At 47.9% G+C, this 17,532-nt stretch overlaps 1 protein-coding gene across 2 annotated transcripts in view; it reads left to right on the forward strand.

Annotated features, from left to right (window-relative positions):
- The window catches only part of GDAP1L1 (ganglioside induced differentiation associated protein 1 like 1), a 53,501-nt gene that overhangs the window by 10,420 nt on the left and 25,549 nt on the right, over positions 1–17,532 (forward strand). Inside the window, exon 1 of one of the 2 annotated variants that reach the window (XM_028121994.2) lies at positions 15,982–16,560. The exons of the other annotated variant lie outside the window; for it this stretch is intronic. Coding sequence (XP_027977795.1) covers positions 16,381–16,560 — 180 coding nt within the window. The 5' untranslated portion in view covers positions 15,982–16,380. Of the gene's footprint in view, positions 1–15,981; positions 16,561–17,532 lie in introns of those variants that run through there. 2 annotated transcript variants of the gene reach the window in all.

Raw genomic sequence — 17,532 nt, forward strand, 5'->3', positions numbered from 1 at the left:
TCGTACTAATGTCCGTATTGAGTAGGTCCCTGGCTGACGGTACTACCTCTTGTTCTTTTTGCTGAGGTGATTTTTTTCATCTTGTCATTTTGTCCAGAGGAGAATAGATGAATGAGAGAACAAAATGCTAACAGGTTTACAACGTCTCCAGCAAATATACTGTATACAAATCAGAAAAGACCTGAAACCAGGGGAAAAGAAAGGGAAAGAAAGAAAAAAGAAAGAGAAAAAAAAAAAAGAAAAAAAAAGATTTTATAAAAGGACTTGATAAGAAGTTGTTTGAAAAAAGAAAGAAGATTTAAGAAAAAAAAGGGAGAGAATGTGATCATGCAGGAGACTAGAACAGAGCCATACACTAGTGATTTAGGGTATATTTTGATCTGTTAGAAGAAACTGTATCTCAAAATTTTAGAGAAAGAACAACTTATATATATGCCAAAAATAAGGGTAACTACTATGAAGGGATGAAATATGACTCTAAAAATGAAAAATAAAAAGTTTTTTTTTTTTAAAAAGAGATTGATAAGATGTTGGTTGAAAAAGGGAAAAAGAAAAAAAAAACAGTTAACAAAAATTAACTTTGATGAACTAATGAATCATGGTAAAAAAAAAAGCCATGAATTCTATGTGCAGTATTCCCCTAGTGCTGGAGTTCTCCCGTTCTCCTTGATCGGTAAACTTGGTCTTGGCTTGCTGGCTGTTTGTGCTGATCTTCTGGGGGAGGGGCCTGTTGCTGTGCTTTCTAAATGTCTTTGCTGGAGGCTGAATTGCCCCGCCCTTGTCGGTCCGGGCTAAGCAAGCTGCTCGGGTTTGATCTCAGGAGCTTTTGTTCCCTGCAAGCTCTGGTACAGGTTTGGAGGACCAGGGCTAAAATGGTGGCCTCCCAATCTCCACCCAGAGGAGCTGAGAACTCGGGGCCCTGCTCCTCAGTGCGCCCACAGAGAAAAGTAGTCACTCCCTTGTCCCCGGTCTCCGGCCGCTCTCCGCGCTCACCCGGCCTGTGACCGAGCGTTGCTATCTCTGGCACCTGACCCCGTGTGGAGTCTCCAAACCCAGCAGATCCCTGCGGTGCGCTCCCGCGCCGCTCCTCCCGGGGGAGGAAGGGGAGTCTCCCCAGCTCTGCCGCTTGTTGGGTCCCTGCTGGAGAAGCAGTGGCCCGACTTCCAGGAAGTGGTCGCTTCTCTGTTCAGAGAGTTGTTGCTACTCTCCTCTTCGATCTCCTGTTGAGTTTGTAGGTGTTCAGGATGGTTTGATCCCTCTTCAGCTGAATTCCTGAGACCAGACGAAATCCAGGTCTCCTACTCCTCTGCCATCTTGCTCCTCTTTCTCAGTTCTTACGTTGCTTGAGTTCTGAGTACTGACACTGGACATGACCTCCTTCTTAACTCCAGTCCCCTTCTGGCCTCTGTGGCCCTGCTCTCAGCCACTCCTCCTCTACCCAGCTGCTGGTCCTCAGGGGCTTTGCCTCCCACTCCTCTCATCTCATGTGCTCTTCAGGGATGACGCTGTGTCTGAGAGGAGAAAAACCTGTGGCTCTCTTGGAAAGGATATCAGAAAGGTCACTCAACCAACAGGAATGCTGAATGACCAGGCCTTCCCGGACTGGAGACCAGAGCCTCTGCCGGCTGCCAGGAATTCCCAGGCAGCTTCTCTGGGGCATCGTCGTCAGAGTGATTTAGTCCCATTTTTCATTCTTCTGTGCCCCTCTGTGCAAGAGTCAAGTTCTTTGGCCCCTTAGCAGCATCAGATTTTACCTGCTGCTACTCTGGTCCAAAACTGTACAATTTCCTGTGTTTCACCCCTCTCACCTGGATCTCAGACCCCATTCTCCCAGTGCTGGGGGCTGTTTCCCTCTCTTCCAGTTCGTACTGTGCATAAATACTCAGTATTTCAGGGTTTTCTCCCCTCCCTTTTCTTCCATCCTCCCCCCTCAAGTGGCATCTGGGCAGGAGGAAGGGGCAGCAAACGAGCTTTGTGGTTCAGGTATGTTCCCTCCCCGTTGCTGGTCTTCCCAGCCATGTGGCTGCCCTGGACTTGTCGCTCGGCATTATGGATTCTGGTGGGACCCACCAAGACAGGGCTGGCCTGATTTCCTTCCTGAGCAGAATCATGAACATTGCCAGTGTTTCTAGTCATGAGGTTGTCATGTGCCACAGTCCTCTCGGCTTGTCTCCTGAGCTTTCCTCGCCTGCCCAGCCCCTCACTGGGGCAGGCGTACACTTCCAGATTACCCACATGGCACACGGTGGAAGGGGAAGGAGAGAACTGCCCTTTTGCACCGTCTCATCTCCTGGGGCTACTTTTACGGCCGAGGTGCCAACTTGGTGCTGCGGCCCAGCCAGTGTGGTCTCCTCTGAAAGGCCTTTCAAGGAGGGCAGACCAGAACACTTGTCCTGCTTTTTCTCCTGGGCAGGCCCAGAAGGCCTTTGTCCCTTCCCACTCTATGGGAACCTCTCTTTAATCTTACAGTGTGTCATCCCCCCACTGTGGCTTATAGAAAATCTCTATCCTCTCACCTCCAATTTGTGTTCTTGATCTACAGAGAGTTTAGAAATTAGGAAATCTTTTTTCCTCCCCAAAAAGCCAGATTTTAAGACTCTCATCTCACTATGGACTCAAGAAAAATTTCAGACTCAGAGCTGAGCAATGGCTCCGAAGCAGCAAAGACCATTCACTAAATGGCTGGGGCACTGCGGGCTTCCTAGGAATCATGAATTACCCACACAGCAGTATAGGTTTGACCTCAAGAAATGTTCTCCTTTAGCTTGATAGAGTGCCCACCTCTTCGCCAGGCACTCTGGCCATCTCACCAAGACTACAGAGAATGGGTAGGGTATTTCTCCAAAGGAAAAAATGGATTGCTATTACTCAAAGAAAGGGATAGAGGGAACAGGCAGGCAGAAAGAGTAAATGTCTTCCACGGCTCTGGTGGAAACTTGCTGTTGACACCACATCTAGATCTTCGGCCCATATGTCCCCTGTCAGGGAGCCAGAACTCCTATCCCCTTCAAGGGTCCTTCTAGCTGGACTAAGATTGACTAGCTTGGATGGACTGACCCATTTTCTGAACTCCCTGTGGCCTTCTCAACGTATTGGCAATATATTGTAAATCTTTGTACAATATTTCAGGTTCAGATTTCCATTCAGTGTCTTCTCCCTTGTAGTGACCCCAGCAGTGTTACTCTAACCCCATAGGAAGAGAGCTGGAGTTTTATTTTGCCAAAATAAAATCAGCTAGTATCTGTACGTGCTTTCTCTTTTACAAAATGCATTTGCAAATGTGGTTCCTTTGAGCCTCAAAACAACTCTGGGTGTTAGGTACATTTATCTCCATTTTACAGATGAGGCCCAGAGAGGTGAAGCCACCAGTTGAACTGGTGGGTGACAGGGGTTGGATCTCAAATCCCTCCTCTTCCTAAAGCATGATGCCTTCAGCAAAGGAGAGCCAGAAGGAGGAAAATGACCTTGGGAGCAGAATACCAGCTTTGCTTGGAGTAAGAGCTGAAGAAGAGCTGCAGGCATAGAGACCACAAGTAGGAGCACCTGAACAGGGCTGGCTTGTGAGGCCCGTGGTTGTGAGAGCCTGTGGCTGGACCTGCTCCTGTGACTTTGGGGGAGTGGTCCCTGGGACGCCAGAGACGTGGGCCCTTGGGGGAATCATGGCACTCCCTGAGTCTCAGTCTCCCCATTTGCAGGATGGAAATGACTACCCCGCCCCCAACCCCAGAAGAATTGCTTTGAAGATCTTGTGCCGCGCTACCTCTGATGCTGCCTTGGGATCTTCAAAGTGCAGGGCAAGCCTTTAAGTCAGGTTTACTTACTCCAGGGGAGAGCAGGCAGGACTCCAGCCACGGTTCCTTCCTTTTTCTCCTTTTTTCCTTTTCTACTTCTTACTTTTATCTTTATTATTTTGCAACGCCCTTGTTGTAAAATGATACAAGTGATTCGGAAATATTTAAAGTAGAGATGGAAAATCCCAGATGTTCCCCCCCACCCCGTACCTCTCCACCCTACTCTGCGGAAAGATAGTCACAGTGTGCGGTTTAGTGCACTCTCTTCCAGGCTTTAAAAACATGGATCCATACATATTTTGATGTACATATTTTTCTATATACATATATATGTATAGACACACACCCATTTATTCATACAATTTTGTTCTTTAAACTTTACAAAAATGTTCTCTACACTCTTCCGCACCTTGCTTTTTCCCCCCGACAACAGTTTTTTTAAAGATTATTTATTTATTTATTTATTTGGGAGAGCAGGAATGGGGGAGGAGCAGAGGGAGAGGGACAAGCAACTCCCTGCCGGGCAGAGAGCCCCGTGTGGGGTTTGATCCCAGGGCCCTGAAATCATGACCTGAGGCAGCCACTCAACTGACTGAGCCATCCAGGTGCCCCCTCTCCCCCATAACAATTTTATCTTGAAGACCTCTGTATATCAGGCCTAATTCAGTTGTATGTCTGCGCATTTTGCAGCTAGCTAGCTAGATAGATATTTAAGCAATTTCCTACCAATATTATAACCAGTTTTTAAAATATTACCAATAGTGCTGCATTAACCACTAGTGCCATTATCCGTTATTATCATTAGTGCTCGTTGAACAAGTTTGTACTCCTGTAAATGTATTTTAAAGTGAAGTTCCTTGTGACACAAAATTTTTTAAAAGATTGATTGATTGATTGATTGATTTGAGAGAATGAGCAGGAGGGGAGGGGCAGAGGGAGAGGGGGCTGCAGACTCCCTGCTGAGCAGGGAGTCCGATGTGGGGCTCGACCCCAGGACCCAGAGATCATGACCTGAGCTGAAGGCAGACACTTAACCAACTGAGCCACCTAGGCGCTCTGTGACACAAATTTTAATATCTGATAAGTATGTTAAACTGCCAGATACCACTCCCACAAGTGGTGTTTGGGGTGTCCATTTGCCTACAATGGCTCTTAGCAGGGGCTCATTTTGTACCCTCCCCCCCCGGGGGGGGGACATTTGACAATGCTTGGAGACATTCTTGGTTGTCACAGCCTGGGAGGTAGTGCTGGAGATGCTACTGGTGTCTAGGGGGTAGCAGCCAGGGATGCTGCTAAGCATCCTACAATAAACAGGAGAGCCTCCACCACAAAGGAAGAATTATGTCGGGAGTGCTGAGGTTAAAAAACCCTGGCCTATACCCTTGCCAGGGCTGGAGATGACCATTTTTTTAAGCTTGCCTATCTTGTAGTTTGAAAAATGATACCTTACTTTATTTTGTACCTCTTCAGGAGAGTGGAGTTATATTTACTTCTTACATTATGTATTATTTGAATTTGTTATGATTAATGTGTATTATTCTTATAATTTTCTTGAGAAGCCACTGAAGATTTTCTTTTAAATCAACACCTCTTTGATTATTACTGTGCAATCTGTTCTTAAGATTTAGTCATGTAAGTGCCTGTTTGTCTTTCCCTGATAAGGTGTAGAAAGAATTTCTCAGTGTGGGCCTTAAGAACCTGTCAGTGCTTTAGGTTCAAGTCTCTCAGTCTCTGGCCTTCAGAATTTCTCTACTGCACTTCCAACGCACCTTCTCCCAGTGGACCCCAAACCCAGGAACCACCTCCGAGAATCATCTTAGCCCAGAGATACTCTTTATCGCAGACCAGGGCCCCACAATGAAATGTATTCTGCAGCTGACCTTAGGACACCCAGAACATCCACCGTGGACTCATCTGCCCAGATGCCAGGGAAAACAAAACAAAAGAAAACGATAAAAAATCCTTATGCTCATTTCTCAGCTGTGAGACCTGCGATCCGTTCACCCTGTGAATTTTCCAGCCTGTCACAGCTGAGCCCAGCCCCTGGTGCTTCTGCAGAGCCCAAAGCTGCTGCCATAGGTTCTGGGGCAGCATGAATGCTTTTGCATTCCCTCTGCTGGGTCCTATCAAATGGAAAAGGAGTGGAGCCCAGTCCTAAGCCCTGCTCAGCATGGCGGGGACCCCTGGAGAAGTGCCCTACACGTTTCACTTGGCTCAGAGAAGCCAGAGCCAGACTGGAGGAGGTGTCCATGGAGAACTTCTCAGCAATCCTGGATACGCCCAAGATGTCCCACGTGGCAGAAATGGCACAGACTTGCCTGCAGCCTTTGCAGATCACCCAATAACAGACTTTCAAAGTGGCCCTGGTGCCAGGGACAGGCTTCTGCCAGAAGTTCTGTGCATTCGATCTGCAGCCTGTTGTGGTTTTCCAGTAAGCAAAGGCATATGTGGAGGCTGCCTGGTCTGATGGCTGTCTCCACTCTGGAATCTACACAAATCCCATCCATGAAGTGAAATATCCAACCTGTGAGGCCATGAATGCCTGAGACAGCCTGCATTGCTGACTTAGTGAGAGAAAACAGTAAGAGGTTCACAGCGGGAAGGGCAGGGAGTTGTGTATAAGAAAGAACACCCAGGGACGCCTGGGTGGCTCAGTGGGTTAAGTGTCTACCTTTGGCTGAGGTCATAATCCCAGGGTCCTGGGATCAAGCCCTGCATGGGGCTCCCTGCTCAGTGGGGAGCCTACTTCTTCCTCTGCCCTTCCCACTGCTCATGCTCTCTCTCTCTCTCTCTCTCAAATAAATAAAATCTTTAAAAAAAAAACAAAAAACACCCACCTGCAAGTCAGGGCCTGAGTTCTGCTCATGTATCCTGGGACAGATAAATCACTTTATTTCTCTGGGTCTCAGCTTCTTTGTTAAGTGGTTATTGGAAGCATTCACTTTGTTTTTCTGTGTGTAATTTTCTCAAATAGTAACATTGCCAACTAGATAAAGCTGGCTAAAATAAATTAGAGATCTAAAATAGAGTTTAAAACCAGAGTTCCTGCTGGTTAGTTTTTCTTATTCAAAAGTAATAGATGTTCGGAAGAGAAAAGAAAAAAAAAAACACAACAACATACAGCCAAACACAAAGTAGTCCATAGAGAACACTCACCTGGAGACCATGCTGTTGGCATCTCATTGAGATGCTTCCAGATAAGACGTTCTTAACTAGGATTGGTGGATGGGCTTTGCGGAAGAGAGCCCCTGAATGATTTAATACCCCCCCCATGGGACATTTAGTATATATGAGTTGTTTTTTCATTACAAAGAATGCCATGCAGATACAAGCTGGATAAAAAATAATTAGCACTTAATGAGAAAGCAAGCAGAAAAATGGACAATTTGAACATCTGACAAAGATGCTTTAAAGATGCACAAAAGCGTGCCAAATTGTCCCACAGTGTACAAAAATTACCAATGAGAGACAAATAGATTAATGCTCATGTTCAGCCATTTGCATTTAAGTTAACAAATATTTACTGAACAGATGCTGTTGTATCTGTGCCAGGTGCAGAGTACTCCACTGGCAGCCCAGCTGCTGACCTCACAGCTTTCAAACTAGTGGAGACCGACACGGAAACTATTTCACGCACAGTCATTTGTGTTTAAGCAAACTGCCTTCACGCGTGATTGGCGCATTAGAACCCTGAATCATCTCCCTCCCTGAGCTCTTTTCCTTGACCCCGCCTCCTAGCCCCTGAGGGGCCTGCAGGTCTCCGCCTTGAGGGGAGCTCTTCCAGTTCACATCCAATCCAGACATTGCCTCGCGAGTGCCCCTGCATGAAGGCCATTCAACTTTTGCTAGTCCTCTTTGGGGAACAGAAGCTTACAACCCTCAATTTGGCCCGTGCTTGTTTGAAACTTTTCCCTATATTGAACTGCAGCCTCCCTCCCTGTAGCTTCCTCTGATTCATCCCAGAACCTCACAAAACAAGTCTGCCTTCTTCTCCAACCTGGAGATCTAAAGAGCTTTAGATCTTCAGGTGAAGCACCCAATCCCATGGTCCGCCCCCAAGATAGTACCCAGCATCTGTGATGTCCTTCCCTGGCAGAAAGGGCCTGTAAGTCCCCTGTTGATTCATCAGACCGTGCACATGCCCAGACCAAAGTATCCATGAACAGATGGCCACAGCACGGGGGCAGCAAGGCCCAGATCTTTGAGGACAGATTATGCTAGTGACGCTAGAAAACCTCCTGCAAGCTTCGGGAGGGTGGATGGGGATGGAAAGAAGATGAGCCAGCCCTTATTGGAGGACCTAATCTGCTCTCCTACCCCCCAAAAGAGCCTGTATGCCTAGAGTGTGTACTTATCTCCTGGGTATTTTATTTTATTTTTTTAAAGACTTTATTTATTTGACAGCACAGATAAGGCAGAGTGGCAGGCAGAGGGAGAAGCAGGCTCTCCGCTGAGCAGGGAGCCCGATGCGGGGCTCGATCCCAGGACCCTGGTATCATGACCTGAGCTGAAGGCCAACGCTTAACCGACTGAGCCACTCAGGCGCCCCTCTCCTGGAGATTTTAATTCAGCTGGTCTAGGGTAGACCCGAGATTCTGCTTACAAGCTCCCAGAGATGTGCTGATAATTCAGAGGGTACTTTTTGAGTAGCAGAGCCCTAGGGCAGTGGTGTCATAATACCCTGGAGGAGCTTTAAAAAATACCAAGAGTTTGGCTTACCCCAAACCTACTGGTTCAGTCTTCTTGTCTATTTATCAAGAAGGTCTCAACCTAGACTGCACATTAGAATCACTTGAAGAGTTTTTAAAATGCTGACTCTCACTCACTGATCTCTCTCTCTCTCTCTCTTGCTGCTCTAGTTTGAAAAATTTACCAGCCTAATTTGGTGTGGGAGCAGAGGTTCCCAGCCCTGGCTGCACATTAGAGTCACCCGGGAGTATTATAAAATGTCAGTGTCAGGGCCCTTCCCTGCAGACCCACTGAATCAGAATTCTTGAGGTTAGGGCCAAGAGATCAGCATTTCATAAAGCTCCCTAGATGATTCTGAGGTGCAGCCCCTGGTGCAGAGTCTGAGAGAAGAATCATCTGGGGTTCTTGATGAAAATACAGGTTACCACACTCTCCCCCGAACATTCCAGGACTCTATGTTTAACAAGTGCCATGGGTGATTCTTAGGAAATGGCAAGGTTGGGAAATACTGAGGTAGAGGAAAGGTCTCTGGATTGGAGTCAGAAAGACAGTGCTCCTAGCTGCAAGACTTCTCACAGGTCACTTAGCCTCTCTGAGATTCATTTCTTCATCTGTAAAATTGAGAGGATGGTAATTGTTTGGGGCAGAGATGGATATAACTAGCCCAGAGGTCTGCATAGCCAGTCTATAGGACAGTTCTTGTTGGAAACTGTCACAGGCCGGAGACTACATTCCCCAGCTCTCCTTTGCACTTTGGTGACATGGCCACAGGACTGAGTTCTGGCCAGTGGAACAAGGGCATAAGTAAGGAGGGCTGCCACCCATTGAAACCTCCCACAAGGTCCTCTGCTCTCTCTCTCCACTGTGTGCCCACTGGGTAGCAGTGCCTGCCGGATCGCAATGCCTGGGTGATCTTGGAAGCCACATGGGAAGGTTGGCAGAGAACTCCCTGCCCTTCCCCTGCCTCCTGCTAACTGGACTTTGCGTGAGTGATAAATAAACTTCTGTGTAAAGCCACTGTGGTTTCTCTCTTTCAGTAGCTAGCACTATGTTAACTGACGTACTGCCCCTAGGATTGTGGCAAAAATTATCTCATGCAGAGGCTGCAAACTGATGATGTGAGGGCTTAGATCCAACCCACGAATATGTTTTGTTATTTCTGTGCCAGCCAGTTTTTTTTTTTTCATAACACATTTTAAGATGAGAGATTTCACGTGAACCTCTGGATCTCCAGGTTCCTGAAAACCTGGAATAGCTGGCAGCCAAGCTTGCAATCCACTCCGGGAGAGATTGGCTGGAACAAGGAGCGGCCAGCTGTATGTCAGGTAGAACGCGTGCTCTCCCAGTCCACCGTGCTCCCCACCACACCCTTACGGCATTTCTGGGGTCCCTGTGGCTTCCTGAGCCAGCAGGCCCTCAGGTAATCGATATAGACAGTAGATGCATTCACTGTTAGGATTTTTCACAGCGAATTTCTTCAGGCGACTTCTAACTCCCAGGAGAACCATTCATCCTGCCTCAGACTTGGAAGCAAAATCTCCTGAGTGAATCTTTCAGGCTGAAGGATGTCCACCACCCCCACCCCAGCCCACCCATGGCCATGGCCCGTTCAGTGTCTGCTATCTATGGAGGCAGTGGTGTGTGGAGGAAAGGGCTCAGGTGTATCTGGGGATCAGGTAGACCTGGACCCCAGCCCCAACTCTGCTGCTTCCTAGCTGGTGATTGGGGGTCAGGCAGTTCGTGTTATTTATTTTAGAGAGAGTGTGAGTGGGACAAGGGGGGCGGGCAAAGGGAGAGGGAGAGAGAGAGTCTCAAGCAGACTCCATGCGGGGCCCAATCTCACGACCCTGAGATCGTGACCTGAGCCGAAATTAAGAGTCGGACACAACCGACTGAGCCACCCAAGTGCCCCACCATGTAACCACTTCTGCTGACTATCCTTCTATAACTTAACATATTTTATTTATTTATTTTTTAAATGTTTTTTATTTATTCATGAGAGTTAGAGAGAGAGAGAGAGAGAGAGAGAGAGGCAGAGGCAGAGGGAGAAGCAGGCTCCCCACCTAGCAGGGAGCCCGATGCGGGACTCAATCCCAGGACCCTGGGATCATGACCTGAGCCAAAGGCAGACGCTTAACCATCTGAGCCACCCAGGCGCCCCCCTAACTTAACATATTTTAAAAATTGAATCGTATATACTTTTTTGGTAACCTACTTTTTTTCTTTTTATATTTTTTTATTTTTATTTTTTAAAGATTTTATTTATTTCAGAGAGAGAGAGAGAATGAGAGATAGAAAGCACGAGAGGGAAGAGGGTCAGAGGGAGAAGCAGACTCCCTGCTGAGCAGGAAGCCCGATGTGGGACTCGATCCCGGGACTCCAGGATCATGACCTGAGCTGAAGGCAGTTGCTTAACCAACTGAGCCACCCAGGCGCCCCTCTTTTTATATTTTAAGTATTCTAGTAACCCTTGCTAAATAGAATTTTTAGAGTAGCTCGTATAATTCCAACCTGTTTTTAACTGTAACCTCTACATTATACCCTTACTCATTTAGTGGATGTAAATTGTTCCATGGTACAGATGTACTCTATTTATCTAATCCCCTATTGTGTGGACACTTAGAACTCCCATTTTCTGTGGACTTGGGTGTTAGCGCTTTACTTTGGGCTAATAACTTCATTCACCTGAGCATCAGTTTCCCCATCCCTGTGATCAGGATAGTAACAATCTCACTTCACTTAAGATAATGACTAAAAAGTGCTTAGGACAGTGTCTGGTACATGGGAAACCCTCATAGCTGTTACTGTAATAACATATTGTAATCTACCAGTAGTAGGCCCAAGTGAGCAGTTCCCTGAGGCTCTCCACCTCTCTGTGCACTGAGTTCACATTCAAGGCAACCTCTTTGTGGCTGAGTCCGTCCTTGGTTCTCAGGGAGAGAAGGGCAGGAGTGATCCCATCATTGGCAAGGAACAGCTCGTCTCCAGTGTGAATTAATACATTGGAATGTCAGTATATATATCTCAGGCGTTTTCAGATTTCTGGCACCCAAACTGGACGTTATTTTTCCCTGATTAAAACTCTCCAGTGACTCCCCAGTGCCCTCAGCATGATGTGATAACTCCTAAAGGTGGCTTAGCAGGCCTGGCATGACCACCGAGCCTCATCTCTCACCTCTGTCTCCAACCAGATGAACAGCCGTGGGTCCCTGAAACACCGCACCCTCTCTCTCACCTCTGGGCTTTGCACCTGCTCCTCCCTCTGCCTGGAGCATGCATCCCTTTCCCCATCTTCTCTCCATCTGGCTAATTCCTCCTCCTTCTTAAAGTCTCTTCTTAGAGGTCCCTGAGCAGGTGCTGGCAATGCCTTACCCGTCCCTACTTTTACCATTTCTGTGCACACCAGCTGACCCCCAGCAGGCAGCACTCATCATGGGTTGCCTGAGGGCTTTCTGTAGTCACTGGAAGCTTCTCTGCCAACCTCAGGGCAGGCCCGGAAGTGCTGGGAAATTAGCACTCCCTGCAAGGAGCAGCCTTCCAACAATGACAGGACTTGGTGTGCAAATGCCCTGGCTTTCTTCCTCCTGAGGGGGGGGGGGAGTGCTTTACACCAGCCTTGGGATTTCCCTGTGGGATTAAGCTCCGGGCACCCAGGGTGCTAACTTGCTTGACAATACACCTTCCCAGACTGCCTTTCTTGCCTGTTATTCCCCCACTTGCCTCCCAGAGTTTCCTTCTCCCAAGTTAACTGCTTGTCCTTGAATTTTTTTTTTTTTTAGGATTTTATTTATTTATTTGACAGAGAAAGATCACAAGTAGGCAGACAGGCAGGTGGAGGGAGAAGGAGAAGCAGGCTCCCTGCTGGGATCATCATCCGCCTAAGGCGGATGCTTAACTGACTGAGCCACCCGGGTGCCCCGCTTGTCCTTGAATTCTTGTCTTGGGATCTGCTTCAGAGGAACCCATGCTGAGAGCCCCCAGCTCCTGAGAGCCTTCACTGGCATGTCCAGCACCCAGGTGGGACAGGCAGGCGCCCCTTCCCGGCTCTGCCACACCCCCCGTCCTTACCCCAGCACAGCACTCATCACATTGGGGTATAATTGCCCAGGTCCGCACGGAAACACAGACCATTCACTGTGGAAGAAATTAAAATGGATTTGAAACAGTTGAAAAGATGAAACTCAAAGAATGCCAGTTGATAAGGCACCTGAAAGGGCAAAATTAGAAAATCATTTTACAGCCCCTGATAATTGGTCTAGCCAAGGACCATCAGTGGATGAGAAACAAGATACCCACAAGGTCCTGGTGGGAAGAGGAAAAATAGACATTTAACATGGAAAGTGGTGGTCACCACCTCAATCAAATATGGCGTCACTAATAGTGGGACACCAAGACATTGCGGATGACCGGACTCGAGGCAAAATGAAGCACACGGCTCCACCCACAAAGGATTAGTTAAATTCCTGCCCACAAATGCTTCACCTGAATCTAGTCTATGCTTTAGACCTAAGTGGTAGTTTATAGGAAACACAGAGGAGAGTACAAGATAAAAGGCGCGACAATGACCAATCAGGACCCCAAGCAGAGCATTGTACAGGACGGCTCTGTGAGTTGACATTGTGGGGAAAAATATAAAGGAATGAGGACCATTCTCCATAAAAGAGAGTTGAGAGGTAACAACAGAATTCAAGGCATGGTTCTCGTGTGGATCCTGGTTCAAACTCACTATGCAGACATTTCTGGTATGACAGGAGAAATGGGAATGTGAACTAGATATCAGGGCCTTATTGTTAAATTTTTAAATGTGAAAAGTGTGTTTATGGAGAAAATGACTTATATTAGATGTAAAGTATCTAATACTGAAGTATTTCATGGATGAAGTATCATGATGCCTATAATTCGTTTCAAAATACTTCAAACCGTCCTTCCCTAATTAAACAAACGTGGCAAGTTTTAACTAATGATTGTATTTAGGTGATGGATATATGGGTGTTCATTGAGCTATTTTGTTTGCTATGTCATGTCTGAAAATTTCTTTATCATAAAAACTCAAAAGAGAGAAGCAAATAAAAACTGCAATATACCATTTTTCACCCAGAGATTCAAAAAGAAAAAAAAATATTTAAAAAATATGCTGAGTGGGCAAGGGTGCAGGGAAATGGGCCCTTTTGTTGATTGTTAGTGGGGAGTATAAATTGGAACAGCCTCTTTGGAGGGAACTTGGGCAGAGACATATTCTTCGATCTAGCAACTCCACTGCTAGGAATTTATCATACAAATTATACTCAAACATGGGCATAGATCTGTATGAATAAGGATTTTCGCTGCAGCATTGTTTTTATAACAAAAAATTAGAAACAGCATATATGTCTGTTAATAGGAGTTGTTAAATTTATTACAGGGCATCCATACCATGTAGACTGTTCTAAAGTATGGATTAGACCTGCATCGATAGGAAGCTCTTTCCCAGATGTATCGATAAGTGAAAAATGCAAAGAGCAGACCAATGTCTGTCCTATTTGTCACTGTATTTCTGATGCCATCAAAGTGCCTAGTACACAGTGGGGGCACAGTTAATATTTGTTGAGGGGATGAGTACACATTTGAGTGCAACTGCTGTAACATGGGCTCCTTGGATGCATTTAGGTCGAAGACACAGGGACTGTGGGGCATCCCAGTTGGGTGGCGGCTGGCAGTGCCAGGGATGAAAGATTCACCAAACGCAGAACAAAAGTGATAGAAGTTTATTGGATACACTGCAAGGGAGCATTGGCAGGACAGTAAAGGAGAGCTTGTCTGCCACGAGCTATAGTTATAGGGTGGAGTAAGGGAGTATGGGGACATATGGAATTGTCCTTTTTTTTTTTTTTTGGTAATCTTAGGAACTGTGCTTGGTTGTAACTGGTCAGTTAGGGCTGATGGCTCTTTCAAGTTGGGTCTCTTAATGAGCCTATCTGGGTCAGCTAGGTGGTCGCTGTGGGCCCTTTTGCCTTGCTCAAGTTTCCACTGCTCAAGCCTGTTGCCTAAAATTGGCCTCTACAGGGACCAGATTTTCTAAGGTCTTACTTCCCTGAAATTTGAATTTTCCCTAAAGACACATCATATCCTGCTTTGTAAAATCTAATCATGAACAACAAGACACTTTGAGGAAAAAGGAATAAAAATTTCATGGAGGGACACCTGGGTGGCTCAGTTTGTTAAGCATCTGCCTTCAGCTCAGGTTGTGATCTCAGGGTCCTGGGATCCAGCACACACACACCGCCCCCCCAGTCAGGCTCCCTACTCAGTGGGGAATCTGCTTCTCCCTTTCCCTTTGACCCTCCCCCCACTCTCTCTCTCTCTCTCTCAAATGAATAAAATCTTAAAAAAAAAATTCATGGAAGGGCAACAAAGAATTTGCTGAACCAGGAAGGCTAATGTGGCAACTGGGACTTAGTAGAAAATGTAGCTCCAAGCTTCCTGGCAGCCAAAGCAAAAAGGGAAGCCCATGGGCCACGGAAATTTTGCTATCTGGTAGAAGGAAGGACACTGATTCCTCAAGAGCCATGCTTATCAGTCTGAAAGGGTGATGTGCTCAGGAGTTTTTTTTTTTTTTAAGATTTTATTTATTTGTTTAACAGAGAGAGAGACAGCGAGGGAGGGAACACAAGCAGGGGGGCTAGGAGAGGGAGAAGTAGGCTTCCTGCCAGGAGGGAGCCCGATGCGGGGCTCAATCCCAGGACCCTGGGATCATGACCTGAGCCGAAGGCAGACGCTTAACGCCTGAGCCACTCAGGCGGCCCCATGCTCAGGAGTTTTTAAGAGCATCACATGGAGGGAGGGCAAATCAGAAGCTTATCTTCCTGGTGCATCTATTTGCTCAATGGTAAATAAATTACAACAATATTTATAGCAAGGGAAGCAAGGGTATATTAAGGAACTTTATGTAAAACTCCCACAAATATTTAGGATAAACTAAGTGACAGCAGGACATTATGGGCTCTGCTAGTTATGCCTTAGTCTCCTGGGTGAAGTGACCTTGGACCAATGACTTGACTCTCAGCCTCATCCTCCTCCTCTCGTAAAAATGATTATTGTGCAGATGAATGAGATGATGCGTGTAAAGTGCTTGGGTTGATAAATGCTTGCTGGGCTTTTGTCTATATCATTATCATGGTATCATGACCTTATCACTAAGAGCATAGACTCTGGAGCCAGACAAGCTGGGTTCGAATCTTGACTCCACCACTTACTCGCTACGGGACCTTGGACAAGGTCACTTAACCTCTCTGTGCTCAGTTTTGTCCTCTATAAAACGAGGCTCAGGGTTATTGTGAGGGCTCAATGACTTGATGGTTGTAAAGCCCGGGGAACACAGCAAGTGCTATGTAAGCATTTGCTCCGGACTTCATAGTTTGCTCCCTTCTGTCCTTAGAGGTCCTTCAGGAGAAATGCTAGAAAATGACAGCCCCTAAGAGAGACAAGCTATTTCCAGACACTGATTTATGAAAGGAATGTGTCTCTATAACACCAGTTGTCCTAAGAGGTATTTGCTTCCTGGAAGATAGTCAGAATGCATTAACAATGGTGGAGTCTTGGCAGATGACTGGCCAGATATTAGCTATTTGGGGGACAAGGCCCACTCCCCTGTGGCTCCTCGAACCCTTCCAGGGAGCCGGACCCGAGAGGACTGGTGGTTTCTCTGGCAGGGTCCAGGGGCGCGCCAAGGGGAGGAGGAGGGAAGGAGCTCCCGGGACCCCCCACGCCCCTCCCCCACTCACACAGCGAGTAATGACATTCACGGAGAGGGGAGGGAGGGAGCGAAGCAGAGGGGCAGGCTCCGCGAGGCCATGTGATGCTGGGCGAGAGAGAGCTGCCGCCGCGGAGCCTCCTTCTTTCCTCCCTCTGATTCCGGGCTGTCATGGCGACCCCCAACAACCTGACCCCCACCAACTGCAGCTGGTGGCCCATCTCGGCGCTGGAGAGCGATGCGGCCAAGCCGGTGGAGGCCCCCGACGCGCTCGAGGCGGCCAGCCCCGCCCATTGGCCCAAGGAGAGCCTTGTTCTGTACCACTGGACCCAGTCCTTCAGCTCACAGAAGGTAGAGCCCAAGGGAGCAGGGGAGCAGAATGCACCCGGTGGCTAGGAGGCGTGGGGGAGGGGATCCAGGAGGTTAGAAGGGGTCTGAGGACCCCGGTGAGAAGCTGGAGGGTGAAATGTGGGGTTTCAGGGGCCGGAGGGTGGAGAATGCCGGGCTGCTCTCCCGGGAGGTGACTGGCCCTGTGTTGGGCCCCAGGAGCACCATCCTCAATTCTGGGAACATCCATTATGCCTCTTTCCCTCCCAGAAAGACCCAGTCTGTTGGAAGGCTGAGAAGAGAGACAAAGGCAAGGGGAAGGGAATGGGCACTGCTGGGAAGTCGGCCTGTTGGAGGGGGCGGCTGCTGCGGGGAGGGAGGAGGAGCGCTTTCTGGGATCCAGCCTCCAGCTCCAGTAGTCGGTGGTGGGCCTCCCTCCGAGCTGCTGTCCCAGATACTACAGGCCCTCCAGGTCACAGCTCCTGCCTGTCTGGGAGCCTTCCTCTGGCTAGGGCTTGGAGGGTTTGTCCCTAGTCCTCTCCTGCATCCACACTTATCTTGAGCTGAGAAGGAAGGAGTTAACCCATCTCCTTAGACCAGCTCGGTTCGGCCCCTAAAATCTATGTTTTGCTCTTAAAGACACAGACGGCCCCTCCGCCCCTTCTCAGACCCAGACGAGCTGGGGGTGGGGAGCAGTTAGGAATACAGCCTGGTGCTGAGTTTTCCGGTTCCCGCTTCCTAGGGGTGAGGGCCAGACCCTGCGCCTGTAAGACAGGGGAGCCTCTAGGGGCGCAATCTCCCACTCTGGGCGGCTGTCCGTCAGTGGGGCACGAATTCAGCACCATGGCCAGGGCCCAACAGCGAGTGCTGCTGATCTCCTAAGTGGCGCTCATTGTCAGACCTGGGATTCCTCTTCTTCCTGGAAGATCCTTTTGTTCCATTCACTCATTTTTCAGGTGGAGAAACAGATTCCGTAAAGAGAAAGGAGCCAAAGAT

Source organism: Eumetopias jubatus, unplaced genomic scaffold (assembly GCF_037043125.1).
Source record: "Eumetopias jubatus isolate StellerSeaLion01/CBP00866 unplaced genomic scaffold, mEumJub1_p1.0 scaffold_9, whole genome shotgun sequence".
Lineage (NCBI taxonomy): Eukaryota > Metazoa > Chordata > Mammalia > Carnivora > Otariidae > Eumetopias > Eumetopias jubatus.